Consider the following 23,148-nt stretch of genomic DNA (forward strand, 5'->3'; position numbering starts at 1 on the left):
GTGCTTTAACTTTTCAAATGAAGATTTACACTAATGCGCTTTGCCATATTTCCTGGTACAAGTGTTGAGACAGGAAGCTTTCCAATATTACTAGCAGAGTTTATGAGGAGTAAGGATTCTTCTGGGGAATATGCTTTGAAGGTAAAGTATGTACCCAGCCTAAATAAAAAATAAAACTAATAACTTTTGAAAAAAATAAGTAGGATATCAACTCTGAAACCAACATTTGCCTGGGTTTATGCTTGATGTGGAATGCTGATTGGATGTGATGAGCAGCCAATCAGGAAATGGTATAGCCTAAATGGGAGGAGTTCTGGAATGCCTGACATCACAAGGGAGGTGGTTCTTAGCCAGTGGGAGGATGAAACAACCTTAAGAAGAAATTAGGGAAAAGATTGTTTCATGACAACACCAAGGTATCCAAACAGAAAGAGGTCTGAGGGGTGGAACACTTTCCTTACAAGCTTTGATATTTGCAGGGACTCATTCCAGGGCCAAAGGTCACCAAGAGGGAAAATGATAGGGAGCGTTTATAAACTACAGATGGTTTTTCTCTTTTAAATACTAGACCTCAGGGTCATCCAATGAAACTGAGTGGTGGAACATTCTAGGGCTGTGTACAGGTACTGTGTTACCAGTTGTATTACTGTATTACTGGCTGTTTGGCCAATAGCAACCACCAGGCAAGCAAGAGGTTCTTTGGATTCCACTGGACGGAGACTCTTAGGTAAAGAAAAACATCAATTAATTGGTAAACATTAGAAAAGAAATTGATCAGCAACGTAGAATAGAGTCTAATATAAAGCCAACAGTGACTAGAATAAACTATAAAGCTAGCAATATAACCAATAAGCAGAATGTCTTAGGCAACAATAATGATATTACAGATAGCATAGGTTCAGTTCTTTGTGTCTCCCCAGCCAATGAAGATTTGGAAGGTTTATCTGGGACACTTCAGGCTGGCAGGTGGTCATTCTCTTCACATTCTGGCATGTAGTATAGAACAGTGTATCAAGATCTCCCTGTCCCCTTCAGCTGCTGGCCCTTATATAGTCCATAGTGAAGTTCTCATGCCAAGCTGGCAACAGATGTAATTCCTGATGTAATTTCACTCCCATCCTTTGATCTGGCCTGGGAGTCGACGCACGTGGGCATGAGAGCCTTCATTTGCATTCTTTATCTCTGTGGTTTGGTCAAAGTAAGGTTACTTTCCTTGTTCCCAGACAACTGCTTCCTCCTTCCTTCCCCTATGCAGTCAAGTGTTTGATAGCTGGCCAAGCCATGAAGTTCCTTTCACTTCTTCTCCAACAGCCAGGTTCCTTATATTAAAGCTCCAGCTACATTGCAAACCAGGAGCACCACATTCTGCTTTATTCCCTGGCAATACAGGTGCCCTGCTCTGATTCATGGGCCCAGTTTGTCAATCCAGATCCAGATCATGATCCAGAAAATACAATTCTTTGGAAAAACCCATTTACTAGCATATCAAGGACTGCTAGCTCAGATGGCTTTGAAATGGGATTAGACAACATCCCTCTTTCTTTCTTTAAGGCATAGCATCAGATGTCAGGCTGGGTTTCACAAAAAGAAAACAAAATGGCACACTTGGGGAGCCTGGGTAACAGCTTCCCCTCTGCTTCTTTTCCAGGTCCAACTCATGGTCTCCAAAGTCTTGCTAGACTCAATTGGATTTACATGCATCCAACTGAGACCAGATCTAGTACTCCATCTTTTCTGATGATCAGGAGGCAGTTATATAATTAAATGCATACACCTTCCATCAAGGATGGGGAGGATGTTATTGGTCTACAACTTCTGTCATCCCCAACCATTGACCATGATGCCTGTGACGGAGGGAATTGGCACCCAGGAACATCTGAAGACCTCAAATGATAATGATAATGATAATGATAACAATTTACTATTTATACCCCGCCCATCTGGCTGGGTTTCCCCAGCAACTTTCTGGGCGGATGCCAGCAGATTAAAAACAAAATAAACAAAATAAAACACCACACATTAAAAACTTCCCTAATAGATCCCACACTATCTATTAAATGGTGAACATCTTACTGGAGTCCTGTAAACTAGATGTCCAAGAGTTTAGAGAGGAATAGGATGCAAAATGAGAATGTGCTATATTACTTAAAAAAAAAATTTAAGTGCCTTGGAATCCATATGGAACATTCTTTTGGTTTAAAACTGAGATTGATCCAGCAAAAGGAAAAGAGAGAGACGATTCAATTATGTTGGACTCAACAATGTCTTCATGGGAAAGGATTGTCTAATAGTGATAGAAGCCGCTTTCTACCTAATGTGCTCATAGTCTTATTCTCCATTTGTTTTTATCTGATTCTAGATTGTTGCTTCACAGACAAAACTGAGAGGATGGAGAAGCCAGAACCCGCAAAGCCTGCAAAGCCCACAAAGCCCAAAAAACCCACAAAGCGTACAGCACCAGCAGAAGCCCCAGCGGAGGCAGAACCACCTGCAACTATAACTGATGGTCTGTATACAGCACAGTCATATGGGATGAGGTTTCTCATAAAGTAGAGGGATGCACAAGAAATGCACAGCTTCCGTCTGCTTCTTTTCCAGGTCCAACTTGTGGTCTCCAAAGTCTTTTTTGGGGTTTTTAAAAATTTATTTATTTGGTTTTGCAAATTAAAATTTTACAGTCACATATCAATATACAATATAAAAACAAGATTCCAGAGAATCTCCTGGACTTCTCCCCTCGCCTTTGTGGGTCCTATTGTCAGTCATTTCCTGCTGCATCTTTTATAATAATGCAAACATTTACATTTCTACATGTGTATCTACTTTAAAAATTACCATATATTCTTGTAATAGGGCGTTAAGTGCAGGACAACAAAAGTGAACATTGTGAACTATCATACTTGACGAGAGACTTATGCTCCAACCAATGTATTGAAACTCTTATCCTCCATGTTATAATGGCTTTTTGTTTCACAGACAAAACTGAAAGGGTGGAGACGCCAACACCCGAAAAGGGTGCAGAGTCCATAAATAATGAAGCACCCAGAAAGGATTCAGCAACAGCAGCAGCAGCAGATGAAACTGGTGGTCTGTATATAGCACAGTCATATGGAATGAGTTACAGATGGGTAGCCGTGTTGGTCTGCCATAGTCGAAGTAAAAAATTCTTTCCTGTAGCACCTTAAAGACCAACTAAGTTAGTTCTTGGTATAAGCTTTCGTGTGCATGCACACTTCTTCAGAATGAGGTTTCTCATAAAGTAGAGGAATGCATGGGAAAGGGAAGTTGATGGAGGGACAGGCAGGGAGTGGAACCAGTCAGGTTGTGCTAGGGAGGAGTGCAGAGAAAAGCACACAAAGCTCTTTGGGTGCCAGAGATCCACGAAGCCCCGTAGAAACCCCAGGATTCAGCCCATTCTTTGCTTAGGCAGAATGAGGCAGTTGCCTCAGGTAGCAGGTGCTGGGGTGGACAGAGATGGGTAGACCACACAAGCTGCGCTGCACCTCCTCAGTTAGTCTGCTGCCCCATCAGCAGCATCGAAACATCAGCCAATGGCCAGTAAAGCCCAGCTTCTGTATGTGGCATTATGTGTACAGAGGGAGCATCTTGTCATTTGTTTGGGGAGCAGAAAGTCCTTTAGTAACAAAGGCTACTGTTTTCTGATCCAGAAATTGGTCAGAAAAGTTTCCTCAAGCAGCAAGCCGTCTCGCTTTGCTTCCTCCACCTGCTTATTCTCCCAAGTGCCCACCCCCTGAACAATGGACTGTCTCTGGCTGATGGCTGCCACAGCATATGGAACCCCTTTTTCCTGGGCTGGAAGTGGTATGTTGGTTACTGATGGTTAAAGCAGAATTTTCTTTCTTCAAGCATCTGGTTTTCAGAGCATGGTTGCTTTCATCACATCTCCAACGGGTGAAAGATTTGTCGTACTTGAGATTTTCATCCTCGCTGCCATGACACTGCTGATTTTCCTTCTATGTAAGTACATAATTAGCATACTTTGCAATTAATATCACGGGTTTTCCTTCAATGCCAAATGGCAGGATCCACCTTCCATTTATCCCTTTGATCCCTCTTTGATTTCATGGAGGGAGTTACAGCTGTCACCCATTGAGAGCAATGTCACTGTTTTGTTCTCCCTGAATACGTTAGTTCCAGCACTTGGAACGGAAGTATAGGCTAACACAAGTCCCTGGAACACCCTGGACAATTCCCTTTCCCAGTTGCCATTCTCTGCTCCTTTCCCAACTAATCCTCATTTGCTGGAAGAGAGACCTCATTCTTGGTCCTCTCCATCCTGCCCTCTGCTAGGGCTCCAGTCTCTTGAAGGAAAGTGCTTGGGGACAACAGGCTGCAGAGGATAAGGCCATGGCCAAAGTGGGTGAATCCACATCCTACATAAATATCAAGATATGTGCAGGGCTTTTTTCAATCGGAATTCATCAGGACTCAGTTCCAGCCCCTCTCAGGATGGCTCTGTTGCCAATCTAAGAGAACAAGGGAGATATTCAATGTGAGTTTGGCACCTCTTTCTCCAGAAAAATAGCACTGGATAAATAAACACATGACCTATTTGCCAAGCGAATTCATTTTTAAAGGGCACTCCAAGTAAGCAAAGCTTGGGGTGGAGTGAACCAAATTATCTAGGAATTTGCATATTTTGAGCATATGGCAGGGCATGAGGCAGCTTGGCAAATGCAAGTGTGCAGGACAAAGAGGACAGATGTATCTAGACAACAAAAAATCTAAAGCTTTCAAAGGAAGGCCAACCATCTGATGACAGAAGCAACAGGCCAAATGGAAACCGGACTTCAGACCAGCAGGGCAGCCACAATCAAGGCATAGGAAACACCAATATAAGGGCTGTGAGCAGAAAATATTAATAGAACTCGGACCTCCGGGTTAGCGCCATCGGCAATGGCGGAGTTCCTCTGACCAAGAGGAACCCGCTCCGTGAAAATCGGGTCTTGCCGCCACGGCGAGGGCGGAGACCCTCTAAAAATCCCAGGCGGAGGAAGCCTGGGAACGTGGAATTCGGCTGACACCAGGAGCGCCTCCCCTACTCGCAGGGAAACCCTTTTTCGGGGATCCGAAGCGATGTGGGGTGAGTGGCGCGGTGTTTTGAATCAACCGCTATTTTTACGGAGTGAAGCCGCACAGCCGTTGCCGGAGAGCGCTGACTTTTTCCTGTGGACAATTGGACTCTAAATAAGTATCCGTGAGTAGAACGGAAAATTGGATTAAGAAACATTGTAATTTGGCACTGAAGCGGGAAGGCTCTAAACAGGAAGTCCGCCTCCCGTTTTTTGTAAATAGATTGAAGCAAAAACTTTGTAAGCTAAAGTCTGGAAAGTATAAAGGTCTAAAGTATAAAGTATAAAGGTCTAAATTTATGTTTTTGTTGATTTGATTTTTTATTCAGCCTTCTCCCTAAGGTCCTGGAACATGTTACAAGTCATTATTTAAAATTCAATATTAAAAGCAGTTTGACACCAAGTATCCCCTCCCCCAGCTCATCAGACTAGTAAGCTAGAAAACAGTTTCTTCATTTCTTTTCTACCTACCTCCTCCTTAGATCAGAAGGAAATGAAAAAAAGAGTGGAGATTGAAATGGCAATGAACATGATTCGAAACATTGTTGTTGGGGTTGATTCAAACTATAAGGACAAGGATGGTAAGCATTTTATATACAAATCCTCACTTTTGCTAGAACGTGTTTAGTTTAAACAAACTCCAATTCCTTTAGTTCACTTTGGGATTCATATTGTGTGAGCAAAACACATATTCAAGGAAACTCATCACCCAATAGAGTTTATCACGGTTTCATTGCTCAGCAGGAAGAAAAGCAGATGGTTGTGATTCTCACATCTCCCCACTAGAATTGCTGTCCTTCCCCATCAAACTGCAATTCACAATGTTTGTGCTACTGCAAGATTTTAGCACTGGCACAAGGAAACTTTGCCCCCACTTCTCCCTGCATGCCATCACCAAAGCTGCCACCAAAGTGGGGGAAACTTCAGAACAGATGCAAAGAGAGGGAAAGGGACTGAAGATTGCATTGCACAAGGAGAAATCCTTGCAGTGACGTAACGTCCTGCTTAGTTCTCTGTGGAATGCAACTCAATATTCATCAAAAAAGAGTTTGGGTGCCTGTATTTTCTTAGATTTCAGAAAGCATAATTGAAAACCGTAAAGTAATCTTTGTATATTTGGCTTTACTGTGGGACTCGAGGCGGGAATAATAATAATAATAATAATTTATTATTTATACCCCGCCCATCTGGCTGAGTCTCCCCAGCCACTCTGGGCGGCTCCAGCCCAGAGTTTTGGAATTGTTTTGTGACCCTGTGATTCCCAGCAGAAAAGGAGGACATAGGAGAGGAAGATTAGAGATACTTCGTGAGCCAGTTTCAATATGAGAATAGGATAGTGGATTGCATGGGTCTTTGGTCTGATCCAGCTGCAGGATTCTTCTGAGGCTTTTCATTGGTGATCTCAGCCACAGAGAATCAAGTCTGTCCCCATATTCATAAGAACCCCATCCTGGAGCTCTGCTTCTTGATTCAGGCTAGAGTGTTCCAAAATGTTTGAAAATGGTTTCTTAATATTTGCAGATTGTTATTTCAGATACTCCTGCCTTAAACTGTTTCAAACCTTTAGACTTCCAAATACTCGCTGCAGCTCAAAACTTATCAGAGGAAATGCGGTATCTTGCCAAAAGAAATGATCAACTGCAAAAGGAAATTGGTAAGCTACCCTATGATGCTGAAGAATTGTAGCACAGTGGGAACCTGCCCTGAGTCTGCACCAGCTGAAAGGTGTGAAAACTCTTACTACCAGAGCAGAGTGGTGCCCTTCTTTGCACTTGGCCACCCTAGGGAAACATCAGAGAAATCCAGTTCAACTCTCCTGATCTGCTGAATTGATTTAGCTTCTATGGTGAGGAAAGAAAAGACTGCCATTCTTTGCTATAGAAGAGACAATCAAAACAGGTCAGCTAAATGACCTGTCCTTTATTATATTCACCCATGGGAGACAGATTCTTGAATAGCACTCCCGAGGCAACTTCCACCAACTTGTTCAGAGAGACTGCTGGGAAGTGGGGTGGTTGGTGCAACAGCAAAATTTCTCCCCAGTTGCACAAGCCCATCATCAGAAAGGAGCCCTCAAGCCCCCTCACATAGTGAATTGGCTCATTGGCATGTGGCTCATTAGAATACCTGTGGACAATAGCAACCCTCTCTCTACCCACGGGCCTGATCTGTTGCCACAGCAAGTACTCAGACCGCCAAAGCTAGGTCAGGATAGGGTCCTCCATTTATCTGCACAGGTATGTAAGGTGGGCTCTCCTTCACTGGAAACACTACCTAAATAGGTAATGAATTTTAGGTGGGTTCCCACCAAGCAAGACCCAGTGATAACAGCAAGAACCTTTTATTGAACTAACAGAACTGGACAACAGGGGCAAAGCAAATGCTTACAGACATTTCTGAAAGCCTAGGCCACTCCCACTCTCATTGTGCTTGTCTGCCTAAACTCCCAAGCTGAGAATCATAACTGAGAGTTTAAGGGCCAATCGCAATAGCCCAAATCCTGAAATGTCCTGTGATTGGATATCATGTATTTAATCAGAACCCAGCGGCTCAGAATCCTTAGTGCAGACTCAAGCTAAGGCAGACACAGACCACTGAATACATAACACCCCTTCCTCTCAGGCACAAAACCGTATCCCCGTCAACACACATAGTCATCAAAGTGGTGAGGGCAGTGCCTCACCCTCTGGGAGTGGTGAAGCTGATTGCCTTGGGTTCTTGGGGATGCCAAGGAAGCTGCAGCTGTTGTCGTGGGTGTCACTGATGTCATTGACTCTGCGCTGTCTGGTGGTGCAGTGTTGGGACCCCATTCCTCAGCCCTACCCTGGGCCGCAGGGTTCTCATCGGGTGCATCAGTCTGTGAGCCAGGCTGATCGTTCACCTTGTCCCTGTGCTCAGGTGTGGGAGCAGTGACTGGAGCTGGGGCATCAGCCAGATGGTGGGGTGTTTGGTCCACATGCTGGCAGTGGACCTGAGCATCTGGTGTGGCAGCCTTGTAGGAGCCTGGCCCAGTGCCCTGGTAACAGCGGTGGAGAGCAAGGCAGGACAATCCCCATAGTTCTGGATGTAGACAGGGTCATCAGGGGCGAAGGAACTGGGGGCCGCTGGAGCCTCTCAGCCAAGAGGTCGATCAGATGCCAGATTAGGGTGCAACCAATCCAGGAGTAATGCCAGTTTCGAGTTCATAAGGAGCTCTGCTGGGCTTCAACTATTCAATGCAGAGTTTGAATGTGCTGCTGTAGCAGGAAATCCACTAGGCAATTGTTCCAGCCCCCTGGGCAATCCAGTCGAAGGATTTCGTGATGGTCCTCATCATTCTCTAAGATTGCCCATTCGTTGATGGGTAGAACGGTGCTGCTGTGACATGCCGGATTAGGTCGTAGGCCATGAACTTCTGTAACTTGGCTGACATGAACTGTACTCCATGATCAGACATGATGTTGTCTGGCAGGCCGTGTAGGGTGAAGAAAGACCTGCAGCAGGGCCCAGATGACAATCCTGGAGGTCATTGCTGACACTGCCACCACCTTGAGCCACTTTGACAAGGAGTCCACAATGATGAAGAATGTCTGACCTTGATATGGGCCAGCAAAATTAATCCGGAGTCTTGACCATGGTGTGTGTGTTATCTCCTACTGTCGGATTGGGGCCTGAGGCATGTCTGGTTAAGACTGACAGTGCTGGACCCACTCTTCTACTGCAGAATCAATGCCTGGCCACCAGATGTAGCTACTGGCCAGAGCTTTCATATGGACAATGCCTGGGTGACTCACATGGAGAGCCTCCAGCACTTTGGTCCACAGCTTAGCAGGGATCATGACCCGGTTTCCCCACAAAAGGCATCCCTTGTGGATTGACAACTTATATTGCTGGGAGACAAATGGGGAGAATTCTGCATCAAGGCAACCCACTAGCAACCCCCTCCACACCCAGTTGAGGACTCGAGAGGTGGCGCGACGCTTCACCAAGTGTGTGGCGACATTCGTGGCATGGAGCGGCAGCTGGGGCAGAGTCTCTAGCAGCATCACACTGAGGACTGGAGATGGGTCGGAGTCTATGCCTGGCAAAGGCAGGTAGCTTAGGGCATCTGTGTGGCAAAGACTCTTGCCATGGTGGTGGTGCAGCACATAGTCATATGCCTTGAGAAAGATGGACCACCTTAGCATCCTCAGGGACAGGATCTGGGGCGTCTGCCATGCAGGAGCACAAAGGCCCAGCAAAGGCTTGTGGTCAGTCATGATCGTGAAGTGGTGGCCATAGATGTAGTCATGGAACTTCTTCACTTCTGCCACAATAGCAAGGGCCTCCATTTTGATTTGGGTGCAATTGCATTCTGTAGATGACTAAGTTCTGGAGTAGAATGCATTGGGGGCCTCCCAACCATTTGGCAACTGGTGGCTGAGGACTGCGCCAATTCCATATGGAGAGGCATCACAGGCAAGCACAACGGGCTTGGTCTCATCAAAATGGGTAAGGACACTGTCAGAGGAGTGCAGGTGTTTGACAGCATTGAAAGCAGCATTCTGAGCATGGCCCCAGATCCAAGGAGATTTCTTGTCCAAAAGCCAGTGCAGGTGCTCCATGATTGCAGCCTTGTGTGGGAGAAAGGAGTGGCGTGATTGGATATCATGTATTGAATCAGAACACAGTGGCTCAGAATCCTTAGTTCATATTCAAATTCAGGCAAGCACAGAACACTGAATACATAATAGGTAAAGTGATTATAAAATAGTTTATAAAGCTTTAGATGCGAAAGCAGAGAAGGGGAACAAATGCAGATTGCGTCACTTATACATAAAAACAAGTGAAGGATGGTCAGCACCAAACACACATTTCATGAGAGTTGTATAATGCCATTTCCCCTCTTTTTCTTTGACGTTGGGAAAAATGATTGCCTTTAAAGAAATTATGCCAAAATCAGACCTAAACCCTGATTGAAATGGATCTAGAAAATCAGTTACCTCCAAGAGCACCCGGATCTGGTCCACGACTACCTACTCAAGACCCTTGCCCAGGAAGTATCTTTACTTTAAAGATACTCTACCAAAAGTTTTAGAAAAGATACGGGAATTTGGGCAGGTCACAGGTTCTAAATTAAATTTAAATAAGACGAAGGGACGCAGGTGGCGCTGTGGGTTAAACAACGGAGCCTAGGACTTGTCGATTAGACTGTTGGTGGTTTTGGTTAAAAATATGATGGAGAAAGAAAAAAAGATTTACAACAGAAAACAGATTTAGTTATACATAAAAAAGGAAAATATCTAGGAGTTTTGTTAACAGCTAAGAATACTAATTTATATAAGGACAATTATGAGAAGGAATGAAAGAAATAAAAGAAAGACTTAGAGTTATAGGGAAGAATGAACTTATCATTTTGGGGAAGAATATCTTTGAAAAAATGAATGTACTACCAAAAATGTTATTCTTATTTCAATCGGCCCCAGTAATAGGCAGTGTCGGATACTTCGAGCAATGGCAAAAGGACATTTCCAGGTTTATCTGGCAAGGGAAGAAACGAAGGATAAAATATAAATTATTAACAGATGCAAGAGAGAGAGGAGGTTTCTCCCTGCTGGATCTGAAATTCTATTACGAAGCATCCTGTTTCTGCTGGCTCCAGGATGCTGGATCACGCTGAAAAGTGCAGACATTCTAGATTTAGATTTATTATCTATTCTAGATAATAGATTTGGATGGCATGCTTACATATGGTATGAAAAAGCAAAGGTTCATAAAGCATTTCAGAATCATATAATAAGAAAATTGATTTTCAGCGTATGGGAAAAGTATAAAAATCTGTTTGAGGAAAAAAACACCCTGGTGGATTTTCCCTTTGGAAGCAATATCTTTGAGAAAAGTGAGCATAAGAGCCATAGATAATTGTAAACTGAAGTAGAAAATCATTTAAAATTAAAAGATTTTTAAGAGATGAGAGAACTAGCAACAGATTGGCTATAGTATTTGCAAGTGAATGATATCTTCAAGAGAGCTTTTAGTGATATGATATCAAGATTCCAAAAAGAACTTTTAGAAAATAGTACTAAAACATCTTTCCAAAATGTATAACCTGCTCCTAGAAGGGCATACAAAGGACGAACAGGTTAAATAGGTTATGATAAACTGGGCAAAGGACTTAGGGCATAACATGCAAATAGCAGATTGGGAGAGGCTATGGAAAACAGATTTGAAATTCACAGCATGTTGTACGATGTAAGAAAATTATATGAAAATGATGTGTTGGTGGTATCCTACTAAGTTATCCGAAATGGATAGAACAAGCTCTAAAATTTGTTGGAAATGTAAAGAGAAGGAGGGTAGCTTTTATCATATGTGGTGGTCATGCAAGATAACAAAGTCTTTCTGGGAAGTGATATATAATGAATATATAATAATATATAATGAATTGGAAAAAAATGTTTAAAGTAACATTTGTTAGAAAACCAGAAGCATTTCTGTTAGGAATCACAGGTTCTGATATTCCAAAAGACCAGAAAGGATTGTTTCTGTATGCGACAACTGCTGCAAGGATGCCACTAGCCCAAAGATGAAAAGAAGCAACAGTTCCGAGCAAGGAAGAATCACAAACTATGCTGGACTATCCTGAAAAGACAAAAGTGACTGGCAGACTCAGGAATCAAGAAGATAGTGACTTTAAAAAAGCTGTACCCTCCCTGCTAGTTTGTATCAGCCACAAGGGGCAGGGGCCAGAGTGCAAGTGGTTTTCCTGACCGATCCAAGCACCTTGTTCGCATTCTTGAACCATACTGACTGAAACACAGCCATCACAATGGAAACAGACTCTGCTCTGGACACCCTTCGAGATTCATCTGCTGTAATAGAAGGGTCAAGATGCAAGCAATTTTATCCTCCAAATGCTTTGCAAACAAGTCACAGAAAGCTGCTTTCAGTTCTACCATCTCCATCAGGCCAGACTGTAGCAGGGCCTGCACTACCTGGGAAAGCTCTGCTGGATGGCACAATGGAGGAAGCAAAGCAAGCCTTCTTTGTAGCCTTTACTGCCACTTGTTAGGTTCAAGGATGAGCCCTTACTAGTAGTCGATTGCATTCAACCAGAGTTTCTTCCACACGCGTTCAAGCCATCTCCCAGCTTCTTTCTTCACCCTAACCTCTGCAGTATACCAGGGGGCAAAACAGGCTGCATGAAGCGGGAGAGGGCACTCAGGGCCAATTGTGTCAATGGTCCAAGCCAAGTCAGAGGGCCTTCTGGGTAGCTGTGCCCACACTGTGGCACTCCCTCCCACCAGATGTCAAGGAAATAAACAACTACCTGACTTTCAGAAGACATCTGAAGGTAGCCTTGTTCAGATAAGTTTTTAATGTTTTGTGTACAATTGTGTTTTAATTTGTTGGAAGTCACCCAGAGTGGCTAGGGAAAACAAAAAAGCATGTAAATGAAGTAGTAGTAGTAGTAGTAGTAGTACTGAAGTTGAGGCTCCAATAGAGAAGACTCCCTGGAAAAGACCCTGATGTTGGGAAAGATGGAGGGCACAAGGAGAAGGGGACGACAGAGGACGAGATGGTTGGACAGTGTTCTCGAAGCGACCAGCATGAGTTTGACCAAACTGCGGGAGGCAGTGGAGGACAGGAGTGCCTGGCATGCTCTGGTCCATGGGGTCACAAAGAGTCGGACATGACTAAACGGCTAAACAAAAACAACAACAGTAGTCGGTTGTGCCAGAGCTTGGTCAAAGCTCAGCAGGAGCACCAGTCAGATCAGCTGGAAAATCCCCCAGAGTCATTTGGAAGCTCACTGGATTCATCCTGCCAGCTCAGGCAGGGAGACAGCTAGGCAGCAAAGCGGGTGGTAAACCAGCAGAATCCCTCATCTGTCCCAGTTGCCCAATATCAACAACACACTCTAGAGTCCCCTTTCCCCTCCACAACTGAACAGAGAGCCTGGAGAGAGAAAGAGAATTTTGATAAACCACAGCTACTCCCCCTTCCCAACCTTCACGTTGAAGGAATGGGTTTCCCAAACCCAAAACTGACTGTGCAGGCAGTTTGAAACTGCACCAAAATCCCTATTTTTCCTTAGCTAAAATCCATTAACTTGAGCTCTGAGCTCAATGTATAAACAAAAGCATGGCTGTGTAAACAAGTGCTCAGAGCCCTCTCCTTTATCAGTTTGTGACGGCAAGGATGACCTTGGCTGTTCAGTAGAACACGGATGACACATCTAGGTTTTATCTTACGTCCTGGACACACTCTGACGCACAGACCTAGTCAGGGAACAGTGCCAGAGTGTGTTCTTGGAGTTGGTGACCTCTTGCTCCAAGATAAGAGTATAAGAACAGGAATATCCTTTTATGGTCAGAAGTACAGGAAGGAAAACCCTTTTATGGTTAAGAGTAACCAGAGCAGGAACATCTGTGATGTCAACCTGCGTGTACAAGCTGACGTGCTTGGATTCCTGGGGAAGGGGGAGAGGGTTCCTGGAGGATATCAATACTGCATGAAATCTCTCATTTCTTTGGAATGTGCCTTTCTGCTGTTCCGGAGAGCAGAAATAAAGAACTCTTTTTCTGAACCAACCCTCGGTGTCATTTGACTTCCTTCCTCCCGTCCGGGAGCAACGCAGAGCCCACCAATCGGTAAAGTCTAATAAGGCTACAACGTCTGCCCTAATTGTGCCCTAAGTATCCAGGTGGAAACAAGTGGGTGAGGCCCCTGGGGTTCAGATAAGGCCTGTGAGGGGACTTGCATCTTTTGTCTATTCCCTCAAATGAAAGGTTCTTCACTGTGCTCCCTGTTCCAGCTATGCCCCTCCCACCGGGTATTTACTGCAGCATCATAAAGTGGTTGAAGAGTTAACGTTGCTCTTATTTTAATCTTTTTGAGCTTCCTAGATGAGTATATGTTATCATGTGGCCACAGAAATGAACTTAACAAAAATAATTGAAATCTGCACAGAAATACAAGTTTGTTCCCCTTAAATTCCCTATCTTGTTTTCTTTTTCTCTTCGTCTCGTCCTCTGGCTTAACTCAAAGACATCCTTACTAGAAACTTGAAAGATGGCTGGGTTATATTTTCAAATGCATTCTATCTGTTTTCTGCTGAGCTACGCTCATGGATGGATTCCCAAAAAAAGTGTGAGAGGGAAGGCGCCAAGCTCATTTCTATAGAAACAGTGGAAGAACAGGTGAGCATCAAAGCCAAGTATTGAAAAAGGTAGGGGATCTCCTTGAGTCAAAGGGATCCTATCATCACTATCCAATTAAGAAGTTCCAATACACCTATATGCAGCCAAGACAGCAACTCCATCAGTCAAGCTAAGGGGTGGGTGGGGCAGGGACCAGCTGCTACCATCTGGGGCTAACTAAGGTTTCTTAGAACCGCTGAACTCTAATAGCCTGAACCTGGCAGTCAGGAAGGAGGTCTTGAATGAAGAGGAGGAGTAGATACCTGAGGGGAATCTATCCCTTGGATTTCCTGTAGATTCTTCCTCTGCTCTTTGAGATGTACTGAGTGCTTAGAAAAAAGGCTTCCCTCACCACCCTAACCTTCAGGCATGAGAGTATCATGGGGATGACTCTAGAGGAGCTTGAAGGTATATCCCTCTCCCAGCCCCTTAGCCCAGGCAGAGGGGCTACTGGGGTGCTGCAGAGCCCAGACATGGCTGAGACCCCACCATCAGCCCATCAAGCATACCACAACCAGACTGATTCCAGTGTCTCTGGAACCAACAAACAAGCATGGGTACCAAATTTGAGTATTTGCTACACAGGTCACTGCCCTCCTGGTTTCAAAATGAACTGTTCTATGGCAAAGTCATTTATAGTATCTGGAAATTTTAACTCTGTGTCATGACTGGAAGACATATGTAGCCAGTATTGGTGAGGGCAGGTGAAGTTACCCTTCACTACAATATTTCATCTTTGGAATACTTCCTTGAGTTTATCAATCATAAGCATCATCATAGTTTGGATCAGGGGGACAATAGTGCATCCTCCATACAAAATTATTCTTAGTACTTGATGCAACCATACTTGGAATACTATGTATAATTTTGATCATTGCTTCCCAAAAAAATATGGATTGGGTCTTCAATTGTGACACCTGCTCCTTTTGAAATGTTTTTGTTTTATGTCTGTTCAATGTCTGCAAAGGATTATAGTCTCCCCAAGAAAGGGAAATTGTCTAGAAAGGTTTTGGGATGCTCCTCATTCCTACTGAAGATTTTCTGTTTTTTTTTCTCTCCACTCCTACTCTAGTTTTTTATAAACCATCAAGTAAAAGGTCGTAGAAAGTTTTTTTGGATTGGACTTTTTAAAGACAAGGATTTGGAATGGAAATGGCTGTCAGGGAGGCTACCTGAAGACGAGTAAGTTTTTGAAGAAATATTTGTTAGTGGCATGCATTCCAAAAAGTTGCAGATTCTGTTTACATAATTGATCCTTTCCCTCTCCAAATATATTTTGTCATGTAATATTCTCTACTACCAAAGATCTGCATATGTACTCCTCCACATCATTGTCCAGGTGAGTGACTGCTGCTTCTCACTAGGTTGGAGAGGCAGGAAGGCTCCTCTTCCTGCTTCTCTAACCTAATGAATGTGGTAATTCAGAAGAGGAAGAAGGCATCTTTTTAAATGGTTTGTGCTGATTAGCTCAGCTTCAAAAGGACTTGTAGGGACCTAAAGCTGAGCAACACTCTCTTTAGGAAAGTATTTCTGCTGTTATCTGCTAAACAATCTGAATAACCAGCAATCTCAAACCTAAAATAATAGTAGCAGATGAAGTAAGTGTGTAAGAGAGGGTAGTTCATGTCACTCTCTTGGATAGAATCATAGACACATAGAAATTTAGAGTTGGATGAGACACCAAGGGTCATCTAGTCCAACCCCTGCAGAGCAGGGATCACAACTGAAGAAGCCCTGACAGATTCCTAATTGTTTTTGCTGTCAGCTGGCAGTTTAAGACAGTTCAAGGTTTCCTTTAAGTATCTAACAACTCTTTTCAACCTATGTTGATGGATGTACAAGGTCAGAGTAAGATCTCACTCATCCACAGCTTGGTAGTAGAAGAGCGAACTGGTCTGGCATTTTTTACCAAGACTGGATTAACAGAGGGCTGCTTTAAATTTGGCAAGGTCTCCTAGATCAAAATCTCCCAATGTTGTTGTTGTTTAGTTGTTTAGTCGTGTCCGACTCTTCATGACCCCATGGACCAGAGCATGCCAGGCACTCCTGTATTCCACTGCCTCCCACAGTTTGGTCAAACTCATATAAGTAGCTTCAAGAAAACTGTCCAACCATCTCGTCCGCTGTCGTCCCCTTTTCCTTGTGCCCTCCATCTTTCCCAACATCATGATCTTTTCCAGGGAGTCTTCTCTTCTCATGAGGTGGCCTCAGCTTCACAATCTGTCCTTCCAGTGAGCACTCAGGGCTGATTTCCTTCAGAATGGATAGGTTTGATCTTCTTGCAGTCCATGGGACTCTCAAGAGTCTCCTCCGATACCATAATTCAGCCTTCTTTATGGACCAGCTCTCACTTCCATACATCACTGTTGAGAAAACCATAGCTTTAACTATACAGACCTTTGTCAGCAGGTGATGTCTCTTCTTTTTAAGATGCTGTCTAGGTTTGTCATCGCTTTTCTCCCAAGAAGCAGGCCTCTTTTAATTTTGTTACTGCTGTCACCATCTGCAGTGATCATGGAGCCCAAGAAAGTAAAATCTCTCACTGCCTCCATTTCTTCCCTTTCTACTTGCCAGGAGGTGATGGGACCAGTGGCCATGATCTTCGGTTTTTTGATGTTGAGCTTCAGACCATATTTTGTGCTCTCCTCTTTCACCCTCATTAAGAGGTTCTTTAATTCCTCCTCATTTCTGTCATCAGAGTTGTGTCATCTGCATATCTGAGATTGTTGATATTTCTTCCAGCAATCTTAATTCCGGCTTGGGATTCATCCAGTCCAGCCTTTCACATGATGAATTCTGCATATAAGTTAAATAAACAGGGAGACAATATACAGCCTTGTCATACTCCTTTCCCAATTTTGAACCAATCAGTTGTTCCATGTTCAGTTCTAAATGTAGTTCTTGGCCCACATAGAGATTCTCCAACTTTGGCTGCAAAGAATATGATCAATCTGATTTCAATGCTGCCCATCTGGTAATGTCCATGTGTAGAGTCGTCTCCTGTGTTGTTGGAAAAGAGTGTTTGTGATGACCAGCTTGTTCTCTTGATGGAACTCTATTAGTCTTTGCCCTGTTTCATTTTGAACTCCAAGGCCAAACTTGTCAGCTGTTCCTTTTATCTCTTGACTCCCTACTTTAGCATTCCAATTCCCTATAATAAGAACATCCTTCTTTGATGTCATTTCTAGAAGGTGTTGTAAGTCTTCATAGAAATGATCACTTTCAGTTTCTTCAGCACCGGTAGTTGGTGCATAAACTTAGATTACTGTGATGTTAAAAGGTGTGCCTTGGATTCGTATCGAGATCATTCTATCATTTTTGAGATTGAATCCCAGTACAGCTTTTGCCACTCTTTTGTTGACTATGAGGGCCACTCATAGAGCCACTTCTATGGGAGTCTTGTCCACAGTAGTAGATCTGATGATCATCTGAACTGAATTCGCCCTTTCCTGTCCATTTTAGTTCACTGATGCCCAGGATGTCAATATTTATTCTTGCCATCTCATTTTTGACCACATCCAACTTACCATGGTTCGTGGATCTTACATTCCAGGTTCCTATGCAATATTTTTCTTTACAGCATTCTTCACTTTCCTTTCACTTTCAGGCACAACCACAACTGAGTGGCATTTTGGCTTTGGCCCAGCTGCTTCATCAGCTCTGAATCTACTTGTACTTGTCCTCCACTCTTCCTCAGTAGCATGTTGGACCCCTTCTGACCTGAGGGGATCACCTTCCAGCGTCATAACTTTTATATGCCTGTTGTTTTTGTCCATGAAGTTTTCTTGGCAGGGATACTGGAGTGGCTTGCCGGTTCCTGCTCCAGGTGGATCACGTTTACTCAAAACTCTCCACTATGACCTGTCCGTCTTTGGTGGCACTGCATGGAATAGCTCATAGCTTCACTGAGTTATTCAAGCCCCTTTTCCACAACAAGGCAATGACCCATGAAGAAGGTTGCACCCAATACCAACCACTAATCCTTTTTGGCGAAAGTATTGAGTAAACTTTACAAACGGGCAGTGGAGTTGTATAATACTAGCTGGGAACTTAAACCCTGTATGCCAGTGGTTCCCAGTTAGCTAAATACTGCAGACCCCTTGTTTTTCAAAAGCCAAGCCATGGGCCACCCTACATTTGAACAATTTAATATCTCTGTGGCAGTTTTTGTTATTTGAATGGCACCAAGAAGCCCCTGGGTGGGTGGTCCATGGACCACCAATTGGGAACCACTGCTGTATGTGATCTTAGACTTGATCAAAGGGCAGATCTCACCCAAACATCTCATGGGAGTAAAAAAAAAACCTACTACACCATTACTAGTAATTTCAATTTAATAGATTCATAGAGAGCTTTAAAAAAGAGGGATTTATAGAATACATTTATCACAGAATTTTAGTGCTGTGTAGTGGGACTTGATTCAGTACACAATGGACACTGGAGAATGCAAGGCCTTACCAGAATTGACAATAAGTGTGGGGCTAGGGTGATATCTTTATCAACTATGGATAATTGATTAGAGTAAACGTAGAATCAGCATGTAAGATTTAGATAAGATATATATGTGAGAGATATCATATCATTTCAGACAACTGTATAATGGCTTTGTGGTTATAGATTATATTTTGTAATTCATTTGAGGACATAGCTATTTTTGTTTCTGTATAGTGTCATTGCTATACTCATTCATGGGGTGGGTGATGGATGTGAGATGAGGTGGATGAAGGCGGATGCAAATCTAACAAGGTTTTAATATGCCCAGAACAGTCACTACTGTGCTAACTCTGCTATGAGAGAGTAAGGATCTCTCATCACTCACAAGGGTCCAGAGCAGATCTGAGGAGGATGTGGGTGTATATGGAGAGGAGAGAGGGCCAGTTCTGTTGCAGAAATGGAAATCCTGGCAATAGCAGAAGTACTGCATTGGATACTGCCCAAACTAAACTGACTGACAGTTCTTGTGTGTACCACTGAGCCTTCCAAAGTGACTCCCTCACTATTTTGTAGTTTCCTATGAGAAATCACTTCATATAAAAAGAAAAGAGACAGTCTTGACCCACAGATTTTTTAAAAATTTGGTTAGAATTCTAAAATCTGGGGAGAAAAATCCATTCCTATTGTGGGTGGATGTTAAGAGAGAAAGAGCTGAACCTCTTTTTAATGGTAGAAGGCACGGGGAGTGGGTGAGGAAGTAGACATCCAATCTTGATTGATCAGTGCTGCTCTTTTCTTTTCAGGTACTGGATTTATTATTCGCTACATGATGAATTCAACCATGACTGCACTGCAATGACCTTTGATTGCATTGATACTTGCTGGATGGCATTAGAATGTCATCTACAAATGCCGTATATTTGTAAGAAGGTGCCAGATGATGCTTGGCTCTAAGAAGACACTTTAAGATGAACGAAACTGGATCTCATGATCACTACACAAAAGCAAAACCAAGAGATCACCCCACCCTGCTGTTTTAATGCACAATCAACACTCTGCCATCTAGATTCTAGGACTCTTTGGCATCATCCCTCAAAAACACCTTGAAAAGACCTTATTCTGCAAGCTCAAATGTAGATGGCTACAAAAATAGAGAATGGAAGGGTCCAGTCATAGCCTGTTTTCTGTTTAATGTATTTATTTGCAATGCATACCAATATTTGTTTCCTTACTCTATGTGTTTGATGCCCCATTGCCCCTTCTGATTTCCATCGCCACTACCTTACAAGGCACAGAAGGACAACCCTGCATGCCAGGCAATGAGCATGGGAGCCACCTAACCTTTGGTGTCCCCTTCTAGCAGACTAATCACAAATACAACTTTGGCTTCATCACTGGAAATTCTGGCACCCTTACTCTCATATAGAGCTAACATTCTACTCTATCAGCGTTTATTTACAGCAGTAATAAATCAGCCAGTGTCTGGCACGAAAAACATCCTCTGTGCCAGACAAAACTGAAAGTCAGACAGAACAAAGAAACCAGGTTCTCCAGAAGTGGAGAAAGCTCCTCCCCAGAACAGGCAGGATGACACTAGGACTCTGAGTTTTTAACCCTGTAAGCTCTGATTCCCCTCACACTCCCTCTTGTCCTGCGCTGCTGGGGGCTTGTAAGTATCACCACTTACCCCAAAACCAAACCTTCACAGAACTCCCCATGACGCTGGAAGCTCAAAGGTTTTGTGAACCCATCTGCCAGGTTCTTCTGGCTTGGGAAGTACTGCAACTTCACCAAGCCTGTCTGGACACTCTGACACACATTCTGGAAACGTATGTCCAGATGTAATGGTGTCCGGCACAGTTCCCTGTGCCAAATGTGAGCCTTAAGCTTTCTTCCTGGCTCCAATCAGAGTTTCGCAGCAGCGGTTAGTGCCTTGTGTGGGTGATAAATCAAAGTCTGTTCGCAGGCTTCTTGCTATCTAAGAAGGCTTTAATTAGGTACAGAAAAACATCATAAATCAGCCCGGAGGACTAGCGGACATCCTCTCTGGCTCAACAGCTAAAAGCAAAAGTAACTCACACACAAAGAAAGATTCCTGTATGTGAACAAAACCACGCCTCAGAATGTGAGACTTCACACAGAACTGTTTAACCGTGTAAGTTCTGATTCTCCTCACAGTTTGGTTCTGGCCTTAAACTGCCCAGACTCTGCCGACTTCAGACAGGGTTGATTGTCCTCCCAAACAGTGATGGGCAAGCAACACTCCTCGCAGATTTCTTGAACCAGACATCTGTAGAACTCCTGTTCCCAGCACAGCTCTGACATTGCGCTGAACTCAGCTTCAGTAGAGGACAGCGCAATGAGACTCTGCTTCCGGGACTTCCTCCCAACTAGATATTCCCCAAACTTTATGACCATCCCAGATACAGACTTCCTGTCATCCAGATTCGCCCAGTCACTATCTGTCCAGCACATGAGTTTGGCATCACCTGTAGCTGACAGTTTGAGACGGAAGTCCTTGGTATCCTGCAGGTATCTCAGCACCCGCTTAATACCATTCCAGGCACTTACACTGGGCTTTGTAGCTTCCCTGCTGAGCCGATTGGTAGCAAAAGCAATGTCCAGCCTGCTCCACTGGGGAAGATACAGCAGACTACCCAGAGCTGCCTGAAAGATCTCAGCATTCTCAAACTCAGTGTGTTCCGCTAGCTGACTGTCTTTCACGTAGCTTGTCTCCATGGGTGTTCTAACCCCTGCAGAATCAGACATTATGAACTTCTCAAGCAACTGCTCAATCTTGCCTTTCTGACTGAGCAAGAACCTTCCATCTTCAGACCCGTCTATCTGTACCCCTAGGTAAACTCACTGAACCCAGGTTCTTCAGTTGGAAACATTTTCCAAGCTCTTTGGCAAACATCTGCACCTGATTGTCTGCCCTTGAGACATGAATTATGTCATCCACAAAAAGCAAAACCAGTTCTTGTGACTCTCCTGACCCTTTCAGGTACAGACAGCTGTAAATAAATACTTCTAGAGTAGAAGAGAGGGACGCGGGTGGTGCTGTGGGTAAAACCTCAGTGCCTAGGACTTGTTGATCGTAAGGTCGGTGGTTCGAATCCCCGCGACGGGGTGAGCTCCCATCGTTCGTTCCCAGCTTCTGTCAACCTAGCAGTTCAAAAGCACCCCTAAGTGCAAGTAGATAAATAGGGACCGCTTTATAGCGGGAAGGTAAACGGCGTTTCCGTGTGCGGTGCTGGTGCTGGCTCGCCAGATGCAGCTTCGTCACACTGGCCACGTGACCCGGAAGTGTCTTCGGACAGCGCTGGCTCCCGGCCTCTTGAGCGAGATGAGAGCGCAACCCTAGAGTCGGTCACGATTGGCCCTGACGGGCAGGGGTACCTTTACCTTTACCTTTAGAGTAGAAGACACACTTTGCACGCACAGAAGGTCACTTTGCTGTGTTTTACTCTGCTGTGCTCAGAGGTCTGAAGGAGCAGAAATGTGCAACAAAAGCCTGCAGGACCTCCACCCTTCACCATTTACAGCAGTACTAAATCAGCCAGTGTCTGGCATGAAAACATCCTCCACACGGACAAAACCGAAAGTCAGACAGAACAAAGAAACCAGCTTCTCCGGATGTGGAGAAAGCTCCTCCCCAGAACAGGCAGGATGATGCTAGGACTCTGAGCTGTTAACCTTGTAAGCTCTGATTTCCCTCACAGACCTCTCTGCCACGTCTTGTATGATTGACAGCTGGAAATGGTTGTGGTTGCTTCAATCTGTCCTGTATACCCAGCCAAGGAGAACTGATATTTTAATTAATTATTGACAAAAGGATACTTGTGTCTTGTGCCATGGATCCTTTTTCCTAACTCTGAAAGATGAGGTCGTGGGGGTGTTTCATGAGGGAAGAACTGAAGCTGGCTTTCAGAACCGCTAGATGGATTCCATCCTGCCATGTGGCTTTACCACATGCTTGAAAGTTAGAATCATTGAATCATGGGATTGTAGAGTTGGACGGGACTCAGAGGGTCATCTAGTCCAACCCTCTGCAATGCAGAAACCTCAAACTGAAGCCTCCATAACAGATTGCCTTCTAACCTCTGCTTTAAAAGCTCCATTAAAGGAGTCCACAACCTTGGGGGGGAGAGACTGTTGCACTCTTGAACCGCTCCTAGTGTCAGAAATATGTTTAGTTGGAATCTCCTTTCTTGTAACTTGAAACCATGGGTCTGGACTTCCAGGTGCCATGGGAATGGCAGACAGAGCGCGAGCCTGATCGGTCTGACAGGCACGGTCTTCGCGAGGGGGTAGGGGAAGTGCTAAGGCAGTGTGCACACCTAAAAAACTAAAGGGATCTCTTTAGACTCTGCAGGGTCCTGCAACCTGAAATGTGAGCTCTCTCTCACTTCCCTGCTGCTTTGAAAGAAGCTGAGGGGGGCATGATTGAGTTGCCGAGT

The 23,148-nt window shown here is 44.1% G+C and overlaps 1 protein-coding gene across 8 annotated transcripts; it reads left to right on the forward strand.

Annotated features, from left to right (window-relative positions):
• The first annotated feature begins 307 nt into the window (after positions 1-307).
• On the forward strand, positions 308-19,863 carry LOC308485337 (CD209 antigen-like protein D). Of its 8 annotated transcripts, XM_081021090.1 has the most exons (10): positions 363-416; positions 1,649-1,748; positions 2,360-2,506; positions 2,977-3,087; positions 3,868-3,978; positions 5,576-5,674; positions 6,628-6,747; positions 14,103-14,254; positions 15,327-15,436; positions 19,492-19,863. In XM_081021090.1, exons 3-10 carry the CDS (start codon positions 2,389-2,391, stop codon positions 19,640-19,642), a joined length of 972 nt encoding a protein of 323 aa, XP_080877216.1. In that variant the 5' UTR covers positions 363-416; positions 1,649-1,748; positions 2,360-2,388; the 3' UTR covers positions 19,643-19,863. The 8 variants fall into 8 exon arrangements, 7 of the variants coding, with proteins under 7 accessions (XP_080877214.1, XP_080877218.1, XP_080877216.1 ...); XR_013990479.1 differs by lacking the exon at positions 1,649-1,748 and having other exon boundaries at positions 308-416; positions 6,615-6,747; XM_081021088.1 differs by lacking the exon at positions 1,649-1,748 and having other exon boundaries at positions 308-416.
• The last annotated feature ends 3,285 nt before the right edge of the window (positions 19,864-23,148 follow it).

The sequence above is a fragment of the Podarcis pityusensis genome (assembly GCF_964106645.2).
Source record: "Podarcis pityusensis genome assembly, chromosome: 9".
Lineage (NCBI taxonomy): Eukaryota > Metazoa > Chordata > Lepidosauria > Squamata > Lacertidae > Podarcis > Podarcis pityusensis.